This window comes from Myodes glareolus, chromosome 14, assembly GCF_982192425.1.
Source record: "Myodes glareolus chromosome 14, mMyoGla1.1, whole genome shotgun sequence".
Taxonomy (NCBI): Eukaryota; Metazoa; Chordata; class Mammalia; order Rodentia; family Cricetidae; genus Myodes; species Myodes glareolus.
This window is the reverse complement of record NC_142039.1, coordinates 12,224,849-12,244,633: the sequence shown is the minus strand read 5'-3', so window position 1 is coordinate 12,244,633 and position 19,785 is coordinate 12,224,849. Positions and strand designations below refer to the sequence as shown.

At 41.0% G+C, this 19,785-nt stretch overlaps 1 protein-coding gene across 4 annotated transcripts in view; it reads right to left on the bottom strand.

Moving 5' to 3' along the window:
* Nucleotides 1–1,579: 1,579 nt before the first annotated feature.
* The window catches only part of Nsun6 (NOP2/Sun RNA methyltransferase 6), a 40,073-nt gene continuing 21,867 nt past the window's right edge, over nt 1,580–19,785 (bottom strand). For all 4 annotated transcript variants that reach the window (XM_048460681.3, XM_048460687.3, XM_085699054.2 and 1 more), the window contains 4 exons: nt 16,685–16,829; nt 11,357–11,505; nt 7,236–7,361; nt 1,580–2,101 (listed from right to left, as the gene is read on the bottom strand). In XM_048460681.3, coding sequence (XP_048316638.3) covers nt 1,877–2,101; nt 7,236–7,361; nt 11,357–11,505; nt 16,685–16,829 — 645 coding nt within the window. In that variant the 3' untranslated portion in view covers nt 1,580–1,876. The remainder of the gene's footprint in view (nt 2,102–7,235; nt 7,362–11,356; nt 11,506–16,684; nt 16,830–19,785) is intronic.

Here is a 19,785-nt window from a genome sequence, read left to right as displayed (position 1 = left end):
AGGCTATATCTCTCTCATTCTCACCCCAGCTTAGCACATTAAGCATGTACAGAGAGCAGGAAAGAAAGCAATGATTATGGCATTGCTTAAAATAGTCTTTTAAAACCAGAGGGGTTACACTGAGTCCCAGAAACAAATACCACAAGGAGATGGTGTTTCTCTTTAGTCAAAATAGCATCTACTGGACACAGGCAGAAGGAAAGAAGAAAAGGATTTGTTTATATACTTGAATCTTAGGAAATTCAATATAAATTTTCATATTCAATAAACACCTATTGACTATCTACTCTGAAGCAGTGACTGTAAAGAAAAAAAAAACTAGTTTTTCTGCTCTGGTACATTTCCCACGTGTATGAGTGAGCTCAGGTTAACCACAGTAAAGTGGCATTATAACGTGCCGTGAGCCGTGGATACAGGCACTTGGATGTAGAGCTCAGAGCTGTTCAAAGACATGTTCTCCAGGAAGAAGCCACCAAAAGCTTTACTGACCCAAGAGCTGCTGCCGTCTTCATGGACATGGTAAGTTGTTGAGAGACCTTCCTACAGGAAACCTACGAGGAAAAGAAACCAGCAGCAATTGGTTTCCGTTGTCCATTTGACACGACGAAGTCCAGTAATTTGGAAGGATGTAAATGGAAGATAACACATTAGTCTGGTGTGTTCCATGTGAGACCTTTCAATTGTTGCTGGGTACTGGACATCTTTCACAGAGTTTATCTATGCAGCAGGTAGAATGAAGCCAGTCTGAAGATATGACGGAGTTTTTGAAAATCATAAACTTAGGCCGCTAGTGTGGCCCAGGCAGACTGGATATATTATCCAAGGAAGACTAGCTACAGTGGCAGGATGCCTGGTCACTTCTGCAGACTGCCTGAGGTTCTTGTGTTTGTCTCAGGTCAGTTAAGATTTGATTAAGAACAGCTTTCATTTTGTCTTATCTATCAGACACAGTTGCCTGGAGCCTGTGTTCTATGAAGCTGCTTACGTTCTTCAAGAGAAGCCAAAGCCCAGCAGAAACGCCAGGCCAGGTCTTAGCTGTCAGTCACTGTTTTCTGCTCCTTACCAAGCATGTTTTTTTTTTTATAATTTCTGTTCCAGAAAATGATAAAATACAGCCAAAATATGGACCACTTTTAATTGTTTTTTAGTCTACAAAGTAAAAACCTATATTTTACTTTTTAGATTATTATCTAGCACAATTCCAAATTTCATTTAGGAGAGCAGAGGCTGATGAAATGACTTGGCAGGTAAAAGTACTTGCCACACAAACCTGATGACATGATTTCAAGCAGAAGGGGGCAAGTGACTCCCAAAGTTGTCCTCTGACTTCCGTGTGTGCCATGGCATGAGCTGAACTTCTACACAGAAACCATACACAGTAAATAAGTGAATAAATCTTTAAAGTAAAAGAGCCTGACCTAGAATTAGTAAGCAGAGGGGGAGGGACAGAACTCAGGTGACACGCCGCCTTACCTCAGTCATGAAGCACGCAGTGTTACTACAGCCCATGGTCTGAGTGCCTACTGAAATAACTACTGCCAGATTTGGAACAGAAAACACACTTTTTCATAACCACATGAAAAATTCAGAGTTTTATTCTTTTGTCTTTGAACTATTTTTTTCACATTAGAAAAAACAATATGAGTTAAAACTGACAGTATACTCCAGACCCAAAGGGAATTCCTCCTTTCCTTTTGGATCATATAAGGCAGAGTATACTTTCCCAGCCCCACATCTGCAGGGCGACTTATACACACTGCTCCTTCCATTAGCACCTTCCTGTGTCCTGAGCAAACATGCCATCACTCCACTGGCCTGAAAACACTTAGGTGTAAGAAAAAGCAACACATGGAGAAAATCTTCTGAATTTTCAGTTTCAAGAAACCTCCTCTGTGCTTTTACATTTTAGAAACTTTGCAATAAAGAAGCCTATACAGTCCCTGTTGGCTAGCCAGATCACGTCTTCTCTCTTGGCATCTTGGAGACAATCAGGGTCCACGCTCTGAAGTGGCACAACTGATGGATCAAATCTCTGCAGCTGTCTCAGCTGTTCCAGGGACAGGCCAGCGCCCGCCATTCCTTCTCCTCCGATCTGTGGGTCCTGTTGGAAAGAAATGAACAAATATGGTTGAATGTCCTATAATTAGTAAGTTGCCTCTTTATAGCTTAAGTTACAAAGGCAAACTGGTTGTGCATTTGACCCCTCCCAGAAGCATACATAGACGTAAATATTCTTGCTTTTATGGGATGCACACGCCAATCTGAGGGAAGTAGAGAAGCAGTGATCTGTGGTCACCTGATGGAGGAGTTCTTTCTTATTTAGGATCCTCGATGATTATCAAGTACGACGATTTTATGAAAGGAACTGAAGGTTATGATTAGAAGCCTGTAGATGTAAAAATGCAGTCCTAACATACATCAGCTATAAGACCAAACAAGCAGCTTTACCTAACTCCATTTATTCAAGTATACAATCGGTAAAATGCCCAGCTCCTTTTTGTTGTTTTTATCATTTTATAACTCTTGAAGCCTGTTTCTTAACCATGTAGTACATTTCTCTTCTGACTATGAGTAAAGAACGGTGAATTTCATTGACTTTTAATTGTTAGTAGAGACTTTAAACTCAGGTTGATAAAAATGGTCAAGGCTGCTATTGATGGCTGTAACAGCAGTGGCAGCAGGCGCAGTCCTGCTACCTGATCTGCTATTGATGGCTGTAACAGCAGGGACTGGGCGCAGTCCCTCTACCTGATCTTTTAGCACACTGTTCTCAACCTTCCTTGCTGTAGCGCTTTAATGTAGTTCCTCATGTTGTAGTGACCCCCAGCCAAAAAGCTTTTTTTTTTTAATGTACTCACTCATAAGCGGTTTTTCGATATAAAGCAAAGAAAAACCAGCCTACAATTCACAACCCCACAGAATCTAGACAACCAAGAGGACCCTAAGAGAGACATACATAGATCTAATCTACATGGGAAGTAGAAAGAGACAAGATCTCCTGAGTAAATTGGGAGCATGGAGATCATGGGAGAGGGAAGAAGAGGAAAGGAAAGGAAGGGAAGGGAGGGGTGCAGAAAAAAAATATAGCCCAATAAAAACAATTTAGATTTTTTTTCATACAATCTTGTGTTATTTTACATAGTTCCCACTTCCTTCCCTCCTCCTGCTCCACCTTTCTCCCCTCATCCCCCAACCACTCCTAGAAAGGGTAAGGCTTTCCATGGAGAGTCAACAAAGTCTGACATTTCACTTCAAGGCAGGACCAAGGCCTTCCCCACGTATGTAGGCTGAGTAAGGTATCCCTTCACAGTTCAAGCACTAGAGATAAATCCTGGTCCCACCGCCATTGGCCCCAGAGACTGTGCAAGCCTAACAACTGTCCCCCACATTCAGTGGGCCTAGTTTGGTCCTGTACAGATTCCCCTGCTGTAAGTCCAGAGTCGGTGAGCTCCCACTAGCTGTTTCTCTGAGTATCCCCATCATGGTCTTGACCTGTTTGTTCATATTCTTGCTCCTCCCTCTCTTGGAGGGAGTCCTTCACTGTAGATCTCTGTTTCTGCTTCCATCCGTTGCTGGTTGAAGGTTCTATTATGACAATTAAGGTAGTCATCAATCTGATTGTAGGGGAAGGCCAGTTTGGGTGTCCTCTCCACTGTAGCTAGGAGTCTTAGCTGGGATCATCCTTGTGGATTTCTGGGAATTTCCCTAGTACCAGGTTTCTCACTAGCCCCATAATGGCTCCCTCAATCAAGGTATCTCTTTCCTTGCTCTCCCACTCTGTCCTTCCCCCTTCTTGTGCATCCCATTTCCTCACATTCTCCTCCTCCCCACCCCTTCACCCCCCCCTCCCCAACACAGTCCAAGTTTTTTTTTCTGGAGCTCTTGTCTGTTTCCCCTTCCCAGGAGGATTCATGTATGTCTCTCTTAGGGTTCTCCTTGTTACTAGCTTATCTGGGATTGTAGACTGTAGGCTGGTTATCCTTTGCTTTATGTCTATTATCCATTTATGAGTGAGTACATACCACACATACCACGTTTGTCGTCTGGGTCTGGGTGACCTCACTCAGGATGTTTTCTTTCTAATTCCATCCATTTGCACGCAAATTTCAGGATGTCGTTGTTGTTGTTTTTTTTTTTTTTTTTTTTTTTTTACTGCTGAGTAGTAATTCATTGTGTAAATGTACTACATTTTCTTTATTCATTCTTCAGTTGAGGGGCACCTAGGTTATTTCCAGGTTCTGGCTATTACAAATAATGTTGTTATGAACATAGTTGAGCAAATGTTCTTGTGGTATGTGTGTGCATCCTTTGGTTATATACTCAAAACTGGTACTGCTGGGTCTTGAGGTAGATTGATTCCCAATTTTCTAAGAAACCGCCACATTGATTTCCAAAGTGGCTTGTACAAGTTTGCATTCCTACCAGCAATGGAGGAGTGTTCCCCTTAGTCTGTATTCTCTCCAGCATAAGCTATCTTTGGTGTTTTTGATCTTAGCCATTCTGACTGGTGTCATTTGATTTGCATTTCCCTGATGGCTAAGGATGTTGGGCATTTCCTTAAGTGTCTTTCAGCCATTTGTAATTCTTCTGTTGAGAATTCTCTGTTTAGATCTGTATCCCATGTTTTGATTGGATTATTTGGTAATTTGATGTCTTGTAGATGGAGGCTGCTCTTTTGTTTCTGGCTGCCCAGACCTTAAATAATCACACAGAAACTGTATTATTACAACACTGCTTGGCCTATTAGCTCATGCTTCTTATTGGCTAGCTCTTACATGTTAAATTAACCCATTTCTCTTAATAAGTGTATTGCCATTGACTATGGCCTACCAGTGAGGTTCTGTCCGGTATCTGGTGTCTGTCTCCTGTGTCAGCCTCATGGTTTCTCATTGACTCCTACTCTCTCCTCCTCTATCTGCTTGGAACTCCTGCCTTGCCCTACTCTGCGGTGCAATAGGCCCAAAGCAGATTCCTTATTAACCAGTGGTATTCACAGCACACAGAGGGGAATCCCACATCAATGTCTAGTTTCTTGAGTTCTTTATATATTTTGGAGAACAGTCCTCTGCCAGATGTGGGGTTAGTGAAGATATTTTCCCATTCTTGAAGGCTGCCATTTTGTCTTAGTGACCGTATCCTTTGCCTTACAGAAGCTTCTCAGTTTCAGGAGGTCTCATTTATTAACTGTTGCTCTCAGCATCTGTGCTACTGGTATTATATTTAGGAAGGGGTCTCCTGTGCCCATGCATTCAAGGCTACTTTCTACTTTCTCTTCAATGAGTTTCAGTGTGGCTAGATTTATGCTAAGGTCTTTGATCCATTCGGACTTGAGTTTTGTGCATGGGATAGATATGAATCTATTTGCATTCTTCTACATGTTGATATCCAGTTATGCCAGCACCATTTGTTGAAGATGCTTTCTTTTTCCCATTGGATAATTTTAGCTTCTTTGTCAAAAATCAGGTGTTCATAGGTGTGTGGATTAATATCAGGGTCTTTGATTTGACTCCATTGGTGAATTTGTCTGTTTTTATGCCAATACCAAGCTGTTTTCATCACTGTAGCTCCATAGCTGAGCTCGACGTCAGGGATGGTGATGCTTCTGGAAGTTCCTGTATTGTAGAGGATTGTTTTGGCTATTCTGGGTTTTTTTGTTGTTTCCATATGAAGTTGAGAACCATTCTTCCAAGGTCTGTGAAGTATAATGCTTGTATTTTGATAGGGATTGCACTGAATAAGTAGATTGCTTTTGGTAGGATTGCCATTTTTACTATTTTGACCCTACCTATCCAAGAACATTGGAGATCTTTCCATTTTCTAATATCTTCCACAATTTCTTTCTTCAAAGACTTAAAGTTCTTGTGGTACAAGTCTTTCACTTCTAAGCTAAATAAAGAATCGATATTGGGCCTAGGATATCACAGACTCTCGGCAAGCGGAACTCTATCAGCGAAGGAAATGAGCAGTCAGGCCTCGCATGCTCGAACAGCAAATGGAGTAGCCCCTGAGACATTTAAAATACCTTTAACTGACTCTATCTAATGGTAGAAGTTTTCTTATTTTACACACACTAGAAAAATACATGTTAGAAAAGGATATGGAAACCATGGCTACATCAACTAGGTTTTAAGGAATATAAATAAATTCAGTGATTTTTGAAAATCACTAGTGCCAAATATTCATAAATACCAACAAGTCATCATTCCACATCAGGTGTCTGCTGGTGGGAAAATATTGTCATCATGTATGGCAGTGAGGGGAGAACCTTCCATTAATTACTCCTTTATAGAGATTCCCATAAATTCTGGAGTCTTGCTTTCATTTACATGTAATTGTCTTAATCTCTCTGTCTAGGGCCATTTCTAGATTGTTTTATCTTTAACCTTTATCTTCTGCCTGTTAGAGTTCTGCATAGGAAGCCACAAAGTCAGCTGCCCAATTTCTCTGAATGTTAGCATCCCTATAGACACAGAATCAGCTTTATAAAAATCATAACAAAAACTCAGATTAGTGTTCACTGAAACAAACAACAAAGGGTTTTAAAAATATCCTATCTTAACGTAAAAGTGTAAAGGGTGACACTCCTGAGCTGCGGCTTGTCCCCGTGGCTTTTTTTTTTAAATATCCTGCAGCCCACTTTTGAAAAGGTGTGTTTGATGTGGCAGGAAGCAAAAATGTTCAGTTTTTTTCCAAATCAAAAATATGTAGAACTGGGAATAAAGTAAAAGTATCATATGGGGATGGAGAAATGGCTCAATGGCTAAGGGCATGTACTGCTCTTGCAGAGGACCAGATTTGGTTCTTAGCATCCCAGTATGGTTCACAACCATTTGTAACTCCAGATTCAGGGGACTTGATACCTTTTCTGACCTGATGGGCAACAAGAATGCACAAGGTATATTTACAAACATGTGAGCAAAATACAAATACACATGAGTAAATCAGGAAAAAAGAAAAACAGGAAAGCATTTTTTGGAGATGCAGTGTTAATACCAACAAGTGGAATAAACGTCAGAAAGATACCCAAGCCCATCCGGTTTAGTACTGGCAGACTGCAGAGAGCGGATGCTTTCTCATTTGGTCACGTGAATCCCCATGGTCAGTCAGAAAACACAATCACTCCTATGAACAGAGCACTTCAGAGTCCTGACGCAGCTCTCCCTAACATCCGATACATGCCAGTACACATCATACTCTGAGATGCTGGTAACGCTGGAAAATGTTAGTGTTCTCACCTGGGGTTGAAGCTGAAGGCAAGGGAATGTTGTAAGGGCCCAGGCAACTTGCTCTTCATTTTCTGCCAGAGTTACTGTACATGTGCTGTAAACCAGCACTCCCCCTGGCTTCAGCAGCTGAACCGCCTAAAAAAAGCGAGGATCAGACTATGCATGCCATAAGACCCAATAAATACCCGAACTATGTTAGAGAATGGCGCATGGTACCTTGCAAGCACTTGGTAGTGATAAAATACTGTCCTGTATAGCACAGTCTGTTCCTGTAGTTATAGCACAACATATACATTGCTGATGCATGCAGCCTTACCTGGGAACTTCATGATATACACAGACTTAACCTCTCACATACATCCTTCAGTTACCTCCCTTCCCATAATGTCTTTATTCCCAAACTTATATTTGTATGGAGACCTCCTTTCTGAATTCATATGTATGTATTCAGTTGTCATGTCAACATTTCTGCTACCTCAGGTAATGAGTCCCCAAACAAATACTCATCATTCTCTGAAACCCGCTAGAAAAGATTTCCCAACTTCCCCAAACTCCAGCCCTGAACCTCATAGCGCCAACTATGCTTGCGGTCCTTTTACTCTCCCCATCCACTAGCCAGCCCTACTGGCCCTTCTTCCAATATATAATGCAGAGATGGCTCAGTGCGTAAAAGCCCTTACTGCTCCTACAGAAGACCAAGTTCCAGCATCCATATGATAGTTCACAACTGCTTATAACTCCGGCTACAGGGGATCTGATACCCTCTTCTGATATCTACTGGTGCCTGCATGCACACAGTACGCATACATACACTCAGGCACACATGGAATAAAAAAAAAGTGTGTGAACACACACAGTCCAGTTTTTGGTGACTACTCCCAACGTCCACTACCATCAGTTCCAGCTTCTTTATCTTTCAGCTGCATTGCACAACAGTTAGATCTGCCAGCCTGGTTCCCTGCCCTCTATAAGCCAGTCTCCGCACACCAGTCTGAGCAATGCTTTTCAACTTGCTGCTTCTCAGCTTCACAAGCAAAGTACTGAAAGCATTTTCAAGGCTCTACATAAAGGTGTTCCTGCCACACCAACCTTCCCTTTTGTCCTTCCTGCCCTTCTGGATTAGCAACCCTGTCTTCCTTCTATTCCTGTAGCAACCAAAGTCAATGCTACTTGAGGAGTCCAGACCAGGTTAGAAACTCTCCTCCTCCTCCTCTTCTTTCTCCTCTTCCTCCTCCTCCAACTCCTCTTCCTCCTCCTCCTCCTCCTCAAAGCTCCTTGTTCCTTCACAATGCTCCACTCATTGCTGCTTCCAGAGCCCCTGTTCTGCAATGTGCTTTCTGATCTTACCAGACCCCACAGCACACCTTTCTTCCTGTAGTTTGCTCTACAGCATTAATGTCACTTAATATAACAAACTGCCAGTCATAAAGTAAGTGCTTAGAGAAAGACATGGACTGTCTGCTTTCTCAGTTATGACCTAGACATCAGTTTGCATGCTGTAGGTATTTAATAGGTATTGGGACTACAGTGATAAAGTAATTTTCTCCCAAATATCTTAAGTTTATCTTCTCTTTTCTTTTCAGGCAGGTTCTCACATATTCTAGGCTGGCCTCAAATTCTGTCTAGTCAAAGATCTCTATCTCCAGAGAGATTGAGGAATGTGCTAGGAACACAGGAATGTGCTGCTCCACTCAGTTTGTGTACTACTGGGGAATCTAATCCAGAACTTCATACATGATAGGAGAAATGACTGATGCTGTCACCTGGACAGGATCTAGAATCACCAAGGAAACAAGCCTCTTGGCATGTCTGTGACAAATTGTAAGATTAGGTTAACAGAGGTGGCAAGCCCACCTTTAGCGTAGGAGCACTAGCCCACAGGCTAAGGCTCTGGACTGATGATAAGAAGACAGTGAAATGAGTACCAGCATCCATTGCTCTCAGCATCAGTATCTCAGATGCTGTTCTTTAGGGAACTTACACAATGGATTTTGATAACTTTTAGCCTCCTCTCCTGACTCTCCCTTGATTCACGCTCCCATTTCCTATCCAGCTACTCATGTTTCTTCTTTGTTTATAAACTCCTAATTTTGCTTAAAGTTTTAATTAGAATCGTTTAAAAACTAATAATTCATGCTTGCGCCTTAACTGAAGTAATGTAAACACTGTGGCTCTGTGCCAGCTCTGTGCTAGGCTTTCAGAGGAAGTTTCTCAAAGGTTCCTTACCAACAGTGAAGCCAGGCTATTTCCACTATTCCTAGCAGATAGCGCTGTATTCCCCATCTCTCCAACTGGAAATCAACGTACACAAAGTCACTAACATGGAGAAGTCGTGGCTCAAATGAAGACAGTTCTGATCCTAAAGTTCACATTCTCGATGTCTAACCCTGTTTCATACACCTGCTCACTAACTTCCCCTTTACAGCTGGGCCTCTAGCAATGGCACAGGGCACACCTGCTCTCTGACTTCCCCTCACGGCTGGCCCCCTGCACTGAAATCACCCATCCACTCTCAGTGGATGAACTTCCATCTTTACTATAACCGAAAAACAACAGAAGGAAAAAGTACTAAAGCGGTAACTTCCTTTACCCTCAGGCATTCTGTCTGGAGAGCATCCCTGGTGCTGCTTGGGGCTTTCATGCCAGAGGCATGTTCTCTGATGACTATTCTGAGAACTATTTAAATAATCCACAACTCGTGCTTCCTTTGTTTATGAAAGGACATAGCAAGAAAGAAAGAGTAGAAATGTACTCGAAGACAACCTTAGAGACTGAATAACTACAGCATATTAGTTGTTGCTGAAGTTTATGTATTATCATTGTAGGAAAAGGGAGGAATAATGAACTCATCTCTCATGGAAAGAACACAGCAGTGGGGCTGGAGGTGCCTCTGCTGCTAAGAGCAACTGCTCTTGCAGAGGACTCAGGTTCAGTTCTCAGCACCCACGTGGCAACTCATCCCACCTGTATCCAGTTCCAGAGACCTTCTGCTTTGTTTAGACTCCTGCATGCAGGCAGTATATATACAGATAAGTAAACATACATCTGCTCCGAAAATTTTAAAGATAGAAAAGTTGAAATTAAAATAGAAGAAATCATATTTTGAAATATACTAAGTTTAACAAAACTGACAAAAATTTTCAAATACTCCATGTGTAATGTACTAGATCAATTACATTTGGAGTTGTTATGATCTTTCTATATTCTGGATGTAATCATTCCTAATTTAATAATGTGTTAGACTGTGTTAGACTTTACACTTCTAATCTGATAACTAAACAAAGCCAGGAAGAGTAATTTAATTATATTGAATTATTTACATCAATTAGCAAATGTGCACGAACAACTCAGCCTATTGTGTTTTTGGTTTGTTGTTCTATTTCCATTTAAGGGGTAGACTGTTTACAATCAACTAAATGTCTCACTGAAAACGTTCTATGGGAAACTGGTTGCACATTTTAAAGGAGGGGTCAACACAAGGGAAAACTCCCTACACTTAAAGCTGTAACTGGGCAGGACAAGGCACACAAACCATCGCAGCACTTGAGAGGCTGAGGGTAGAATACTGCAAGCTTGTGTCCGGCTTAGGATACACAGTGAGACCCCATTTAAAAAAAAACTAAAGCCACACAAACACACTAGGTATTCCCAATCTCTTCCTTGTCTCTAGAAAATAAATAAAGTTTGTCATATCAACTGAATAATTCAATGACATAAGCCGTTCATTTGTGCAAGCATCCCAAACTTAACTTCTGTACCCATTAAGTAACTACCCTTTCTCTCAACATACTCCCTTTGTTCTAACCTCTGTTCCTAGGAAGTTGCCTATTCTAATTACCTTATAATTGGAATCATACAAAATTTTCCTTTTGTGTCTGGTTTAACTTCACTTAGCATAGCCTACAAGTTCATCTATATTGTAGCATGTACCAAATTTCACTCCTTTTTAAGGCTGAATAAACATTTCAAGTGGCCATATCAAATCCTACACATCTAGTCTCTGCCCATGCCTCTTGTTTACCTTCACCCTCTGACCACCGTGAAGGCCGCTGCCACACACAAAAGCTGTGGTAGACAGAACACAGAATGAGCAATCGTGACCTTCTCTACAGCGAAAGAGCATCACATACCACATTAAAGAGTTTTCGCTGTAGTGGCTGATACGATGTCACTTCCTTCAAAGTCCAAGTACAGGCCATATTTGGCCTCTGTCCCATTCCACTGCAGGGTGCATCAAGAAGAATTCGGTCAAAAGATTCTGGTAAGAATGGAGGTGCCCCTACAAAAGAGAATTATAAATATTATCTGCTTTCTCACATATAGGTCTAGAAAAGAATAAAATATTCTTGACATATAAACAATAATGAGAAATTAACATTGTGACCCAAGCTATTAAATAAAGAAAAAATCCTTTCTCCCTTTAAGCAAGTCCTTGGCAAAGCTAAGAATTGCTTTTATTTCATATAGATTTGATTTCATAAGGACTGAAAATGCAGTTGTTATAGACGAGTTTTGATATTATAACACAAACCCACACCAAATCAAATTAAGAAATTTAACTCCTAGTGTTAGAAGCCATAATGGCCCAGAGCCAGTACCAATTTCAGTCATCAGTCATAGAGGAAGCCGTTTCCTTGGCAATGCCTCCTGCAAACAGCACCAGAAAAATCAGGGCCTGCTGGGCTTGGACCAGACACACTGGTCTGGCTGCTGTTCCTTAGTCTCCTGTTTTATGGCAATGTGTATGGCTTCTGTTCACTATGATCCATTAGCCTCCTGGATTTGCCAGTCCATCAAGTTTTCCTTGTGTGCTCATGAGTAATTTCTGATGAATTTGGTGTACTGAAGAAAGCCATGAAACTTGTGTTCTTTACCTGCAAGCTTGCCATTGCTACTCATCACTTTTATTTAAACCCAGAATTACCTTCTGTTTTTATCTGGTTAGAAGGCTGTAAAGACACAAACCATTATCCGTTTCACCTACCTTCATCTAAAATCATTTTTTTTTTCTGTTTCATCTACTGTCCTGGAAAAAAATACTTTTCAAATAAATCTCTACTTTCTGATACATACTGGTAATGCCCCTCACCACCTTCCAAAATACAAATTATACTAGTGTATGTTGTCATTATCATGAGTGTGTGTACCTGCTTTTCCAAAATCCTCATCAAAACAGCTGTTTATTGACCAATTGTATCTTTCCTTTAAATAAGTAAATCCTTTGTATAGCTTTTCCCTACTGAAACTATTGCCTGTTTTGTTTTTGTTTTTATTGAGCTAAATATTTTTCTCCACTCCCCTCCCATCCTCCCCTCTCCCCTTCTCCCTCTCCCATCATCCCCAAGCTCCCAATTTACTCAGAAGATCTTGTCTTTTTTACTTCCCATGAAGATTAGATCCATGTATGTCTTCTCTTAGAGTCCTCTTGGTTGTCTAGGTTATCTGGAGTTGTGAATTATAGGCTGGTTTTTTCTTTGCTTTATGTTGTGCAAAAGGGATGGCTTACCCATTAAAGGTTAGTCTCACAACTATTGCCTTTTCTTACTGAACAGATAGTTATTATCAATAGAAAATAGGAATCTTTTCCATAATATTCTATGACTATTTCCCATAATCTATTTTCTTAGGTTTAGTTTTTTAACCTCCAAACATAAATGTCAACTATTAAAATTTAGCTTTTATTCTTTCAAGTGGTCCAGAGTATTCATTTGCCTCAATCTTAAATTGCCTGCTGGCTTCAACAGCCACTAACAGCAAGTACAGGAGTGATGGGACTGGATGTGAAGAGAAAAGACAACAGGAGAACAGACTTTCTCCTCATCTGTTTACTTTTTTTCTTTCTTTCTCTCTCTTTTTAAATTTTTTCTACTTTTTGAGACAGGGATTCTCTGTTTAACAGCCCTAGTTGTCCTGGAAGAACTAGCTCTTGCAGCCCAGGCTGCCTCGAACTCACAGAGATCCAACTACCTCTGCCTCCCAAGTGCTGGGATTAAAACCGCCTAGCTCCTCATCTGTTTTTGTTTGTTTGTTTGTTTGTTTGTTTTGGTCAAAACCTTCAAGGCCCTTTTACCTTGGCACCACCAGTCCCATCCTTTCCTATGAATAACAGACTGGAGTAACCAGAGTCCTCCACAGGTGCAGGAAGTCTCTGCTCTGTGTGGAGGCGCCCACAGCAGCTAAGCAGTGTTCCTCCCAGGGCTGGCAATCCTAGGTCACCACAGTTTTCCTTCTCCTTCACAGCCTGCAAGTATCCATTTGCCTTGCTTCTCTTACTGCTTATTTTCATGATAAGTGGTCTCTCACTGATGTAAATTTATACTAAATGAAATACTTTGTACATTGTGTTTTTTATTCTGTGACCATCTGAATTCATCTGAAATACAACTCTCAACAACTGCCTAAAAGATAAGAAATCTGCAATTCCACAAAGAACTTCCATACAAACTACAAGTTTGTTCTGAGTATGTTCCTGAAGCTCCATATTTGCAGGGCCCTACACTATGACAAACCAATAACAGGTTATAACTCAGAACTGACTCACATCGTATAGGACACAACTATACCTGGTAATCCTGCTGAGGGCAATGGCAATGCCTAATATCACCATTCCTAATAAACTGTGATGGCTGCTCTTGCCAATTTGACTGGTTTAAGGAATATCTGGGTAAGTTTATGACGATTATTTCCAGAGAAGATCCAATCATAAGAGTCTTGATCTAAGACACTGGCCAACTCCTAATGCTGGGAGGCAGCAGAAGACGTGCGGTAGGGCTGGTTGGAGGACCCTGGGGGAATCTTCTTGGAGGCAACACCTTGCCCTAGCTGGTACTCCCTTTTGCTCTGGTTCCTGAGTGCACAACGGACTGTTGTGCTCTACCATGCCCTGCCTGCCACTATAGACTAAAACCTCTGAAGACAGTGAGCCAAATTAGATCTTCCTTCTTTACGCTGCTTCTGTCCGACATTTTGTTTCAGCCCAAACATGAAGTTAGGACAGTGCACTTAATCAATGATACAGTATGTTATATACACATTAAAGATTTAGACCACAAAAATGGTAACCAAATGCACTTGGTGCAACTGAAATTTCTCTTATTAAAACTAAAAGGCAGTTGGGTGTAGTGGTGGATGCTTTCAATTCCAGCACTCCATAGGCAGAGTAACTTTGAGGCCAGCCTGGTCTACAAAGCAAGTTCCAGGACAACCAGGGATACACACACTGAGAAACCCTGTGTTGAAAAACAAAACCACTTCTATAATAATATACCATAAGAATACATATGTTCTATTTGCCAGAAGCTTTTCCTAACTTTTAAACCCCAGAGAAAGCAGCAAAAGATGGAAAGACCACCATGCTCATAGAATGGTAGAATAATGCTGTGAAAATGGCTCTATTTTGCAAAGCCAATCACAGACCTCAATACCATCACCACCAAATTTCCAAAGACATTCTTCACAGAAAAAAGCAATCCTAAAATTCATTAAGAAGCAAAAAGATCCAAATAACCAAAGCAACCCTAAACAGAAAGTCCAGTGCTAATAACACCCAGCTCCAGATTACATCACAAAGCCATAAAAACAGAGGCCCACAGCACTGGGACACGGGCACAGACCACAGCAACCAAAGGAACAGAGCGCGAGCCTCAACCCACGCAGCCATGGCCACCTCATTTTTGGCAAAGGAGTAAAGACTGATCTCCAAAATACACAAAGAACTCAAGAAACTAAACATCAAAGAACAAATAATCCAATAAAAAATGGGGTACAGACCTAAACAGAGAGCTCTCAGCAGACAAATCTCAAATGGCTGTAAGACACTTAAGGAAACGCCCAACATCCTTAGCCATCTGAGAAATGTAAACTAAACAACTCTGAGATTCCATCTTATGCCTGTCAGAATGGCCAAGCTCAAAAACAGCTTACAATGGAAAGGATATTGGATAACGGGAACACTCCTTCATTGCTGGTGGGAGGCAAATCAGTATGGTGATGTCTCAGAAAATTAGGAAACAATCTACCTCAAGACAATACCATTGTTGGGTATATACCCAAAAGACAACTCAATCATACCACAAAGACATGTGCTCAACTATGTTCAAAACAGCATTATTTTGTTGTAGCCAGAACCTGGAAACTGAAGAATGGATAAAGAAGATGTGGTACATTTACACAATGGAGTACTACACAGCAGAAAAAAAGAATGACATCTTGAAATTCACAAGCAAATGGGTGGATCTAGAAAAAAAACTTATTGAGTGAGGTAACCCAGACCCAGAAAGACAAATAAAGTATGTATTCACTCATAAGTGGCTTTTAGACATGAAGCAAAGAAAAACCAGCCTACTGTCCACAACCCCAGAGAACCTAGATAACAAAGAGGACCCTAAGAGAGACATACATGGATCTAAATAGAAACGAGAAAAAGACATCTCCTGAGTAAATTGGGAGTGTGGGGTCACAGGAGGTGGTAGAAGGGAAGAGGGGATGAAGGGATGGGAGTGGAGAAAAATGCATAGCCCAATAAAAACAGTAAGAAAAAAGACACGGCCAAAGGATATATGGAGAAGATGCTCACTATAACTCACCTTCAAGAAAATGCAATGAGAACCATAAGACATACAATCTGACCCCTATGAGGAAGTAGTTTTTTAAAGAAAGGAACAGAAGGTAATTTGGTGAAAACATGGAGAAGAAAGCGCACACATGTAGTGTTTTAAGAACATCAATTAATACAACCATTAATGAAGTGGCATGGTTCTTCAAACACGAAATTATGAAGCTGCTGTGATACAGCAGTCCTGCTTGCTAGTGGGAACACAAGAATGGAAATAGAAGACTGGGAAGTGTTGTTGAGGTGTCTGCACTCCCATGTTCACTTCAACAGTATTTACAAAAGCAATGCTTCAGAATCAACTCAACTGTCTACCAAGAAGAAATGTTATTTTAAAAATGTAGGGTATATACATAACAATATTATTCAGCCCTGAAAAGAAATCTGCCATGTGCAACAGCATGGAAGAATCCAAGACAGTTAAGCAAAAATAAGCTGGGCACCGAAAAGACAATTGTATCTGGAAGCTAAAAAGCAGAGCATATTAAAGCAGATAGAGACAGTGGTTGCCAGGGAATAGATGCGAAGGACAAGGAGATACTGTGGAAAAGTTACTAAGTTTACCTAGACAGGAAGAGTCATTTTTCAAGATCTAATGCACAACAGGATTGTACACTTAGCAATAACATATATTACATTTCAAAGCTGTCAAGAGTAAATTTTGAGTGTCTTGCCACCTAAATATTATCACATTAAGACATTAGCAGACATTACATTAAATATTACATAAACACTAATTATCTTAATTACTTTCTGGTCACTCCACATTCATTCTTGTATTAAGATCCATTAAGTACATGTAATTATGAGACATAAACACAGAACAAGAAAAACAAATTAAGGTTACCTTCTGTGCCATCAGCCATATCAAGTTTAAGTGCCTTTGTTGCGTCGAAGCAAAACGCCCTGATAGAATGAAGCCCTAATAATGAAGCATTCTGCTTTAATTTTTCCACTTTATTCGATATTTTATCCAGTGCTATTACTTCTCCCTAAAAATGAAAAAAAGTATAAATCCAAAGCAGTTATAAAAATCAGCAATACAAAAGGCTAGTGTAAAACTGTGGTCTCCTGTTTTCCTCCAATGCTTGCTGAATTCTTTTTTTATTTTAATTTATTTTTTATATTTATATATTCATTTATTTTGGTATTTTTTATAATTTATTTTATTATTTTAAAAAAATAAAACTATTTTTTTTCATTTCACATACCAATCCCAGTTCCTACTCCCTCCCCCCCTCCCACCTTTATCCCTCCACTCCACACCCCATCCACTCCTCAGGGAGGGCAAGGCACATGACTTTGGGGAAGGTCCAAGGTCCTCCCTACTATATCTAGGCTGAGTAGGGTATCCATCCAAAAAAGAATGGGTTCCCAAAAAGCGAGCGCACACAGTATGGTGCCGTTGCCAGTGGCCCCACAGTGTGCTTTAACCAAATGTACATCAAATTTACATTGGCTGAGGGGTGTAGCTCAGTGGTAGAGGGTTTCCTAGCAAACAAAAGGTCCCAGAGTCAGCTCCCGGCACTGAAAAATTAATTCCTTAAATACCTAGACTTTCCTTTAAACAAACACATTCCTGCCAATAGTTCTTACATATAGCCTACCTTTAATCTGTAGAAGACAAAACTGGAAAAAATGTTTGCTATATTTTCAAGAAGCTTAGAAAAACTCTTGAAGGTAAACATAAAACACCAATCTCGAGTGACTGCTCCCCTGGGGAAAAGCGTGTGCTTCCTCTATGAAAATCTAGCTTCAAGGAATTACATACAAATTCCTTGTATGGCAAAGCTGATCCTCGTCTTAATATTTCAAGGAATACAAAATTCTTTAAACTATGGTAACCAAAATGAGAACATCATTAGCCCAACTTCTGTGCAGCACAGCACAACGCTCCAGAAAGGCCTAAAGCTCAAACGCTGCTGTAGGCCACCCGGATCAGGAGGCACTGCACAGTGCTCAAGTGTGACCCAGCGAAGCAGCAGAGCTGTATGATGGTTTGTACAGCTCCCAGGGAGTGGTATTATTTGAAAGAATCTTGGTGTACAGCCTTGTTGAGCAGGTTTGCCCTTACTGGAGGAGGTGTCATTGGGTAGGGGCTTTGTAGTTTCAGGGGCTCCACCAGGCCCAGTGCTCTCTTCCTGCTGTCTGTGGATCCAGAGAACTCTCAGCTCCTCTCTATCACCATGTGTGCCTGCACACCGCCATGATAATAGACTAAATCTCTGAACTGTAAGTCAGCTCCAGTGAAATGTTTTCCTTTATGAAAGTTGCTGTGGTCATGGTGCCTCATCATAGCCATAGAAACCCCAAGACAGTCAGTAAAGCAATGACTCCTCCAAACAGGGACAACAAGAAAGAGGGTCAGAGTCACAAAGGCAGAGACAGGAGCCTTGAGCAGCATGAGCCCCAGGAGACCCTGGCGAAGAGAGACTGGCAATCCTACTTGGAGGACAAAGCCTTGAGCTATTTTACTGGTGGTCAGCAAAGAGGGGAATCCCCTAGGACTCACTGGGGGCTACCTCAAGGAGGATGCTATTATTTAAAATGAGCTGGCGTTAGAGAGCAGGCCATAGCCATAAGTCAGGAAATTTAAATGTCATCTGCTGTGGGCCTGGGGGCTGAGCAGGAGGGCCAGGGGCCGACAGTCTGAAAAGTGCAGGTTGCAGAAGTCTCGCACCAGAACCTCCACAGGCTGGCATTATCCCACTAAGTGGGAACAGCAGGGGTGTCTAGTGGACTAGGTCTAAAGTCACAGAGTAGCTCAACATCAGCACCCTTCGGTGTTGTAGAGCCCCAAGAACTCCGGAGCACAGATTATTATGACACAGAAGGTTTTGAAAGTACGAGGTCAGGTCTTCCTGTTTGCTTGGTCTAGCTGTCTTAGGAGACATGTGCCAAAGGCTTTTCAAGGTAGAGCTCCTGAGGCTCTGGGTGCCTTTCAGTTCCTGAGAAACTGAGGCACCCCCTCAGGCAATGAAGCATTAGGGCCACTTGTGTTTCTCTGTGTCCCTTAGAAATCATCAAAGGCATGCAGAAGTTTGGCAGAACAATTAGTCTCAGACATTATTCTTATTTGCCCTACATAAATTAAAACCACCATTATCCTGGCAACTACCATTGCGTTCTGTTTACATAGGGGTATAAAAAGTCTGATTGCTTGGAATAAACTTGTCTCAGCCTCTAACTGTTGAGAGTCCCTCTAACCTGGCCTGGTTTTCATTCCCACAGACCATGTCAGGACACCCTGACTTGGTAAATAAGTGCTGATGCTTACACTAACAATTTTTTCTTTACTTCTTTAAAATAAAAAGCTATGTTTTCCATTTTTACTCCCCAGCTTCTCTCCATATAATTTTGCCTTTAAGCCATCTCATTACTTGGAAATCTAATTTCTTTTCTTTCCCCTAATCTGAGACAAGCGTTCATGATACCAAAATAATCTATTCAATGAAATAAGAGCAGAAAACTTTCCAAACACAGAGACTGAAATGGAATCTAGACAAGAAAAAAAAAAAAAACAAACCAAAAAAAGCTATTTAAAAACCCAACTAGACTTTCTCAGAGAAGAATCTCTCCACAACTTAAACACAGCCAACATAAAGAGCAAAGAAAGAATAGTAAAAGATGCAAAGGAAGACCTCAAGTCAGCTACAAAGACAGTTAATCAGAATAACACCAGCAGTCCTCAAAACCAAGAAAACAAGGGATAATATATTTCAAGTCCTTACGGTAAATGACTACCAACAAATATTGACGGATCTAACAAAACTATTAAAATTGGAGAATAAGGACATCTCAAAATAAGCACAAACTAAAGCAGCTCAAACCACCGAGAAGCACTGCAGAAGATACAGGAAGAAACCACTACCCAAAGAGAAGGAAAACAGTCTCTACCAGGAGAGAACAGGGAGGGCTACATTTCTTCAGAGGAATGGCTACATAAAG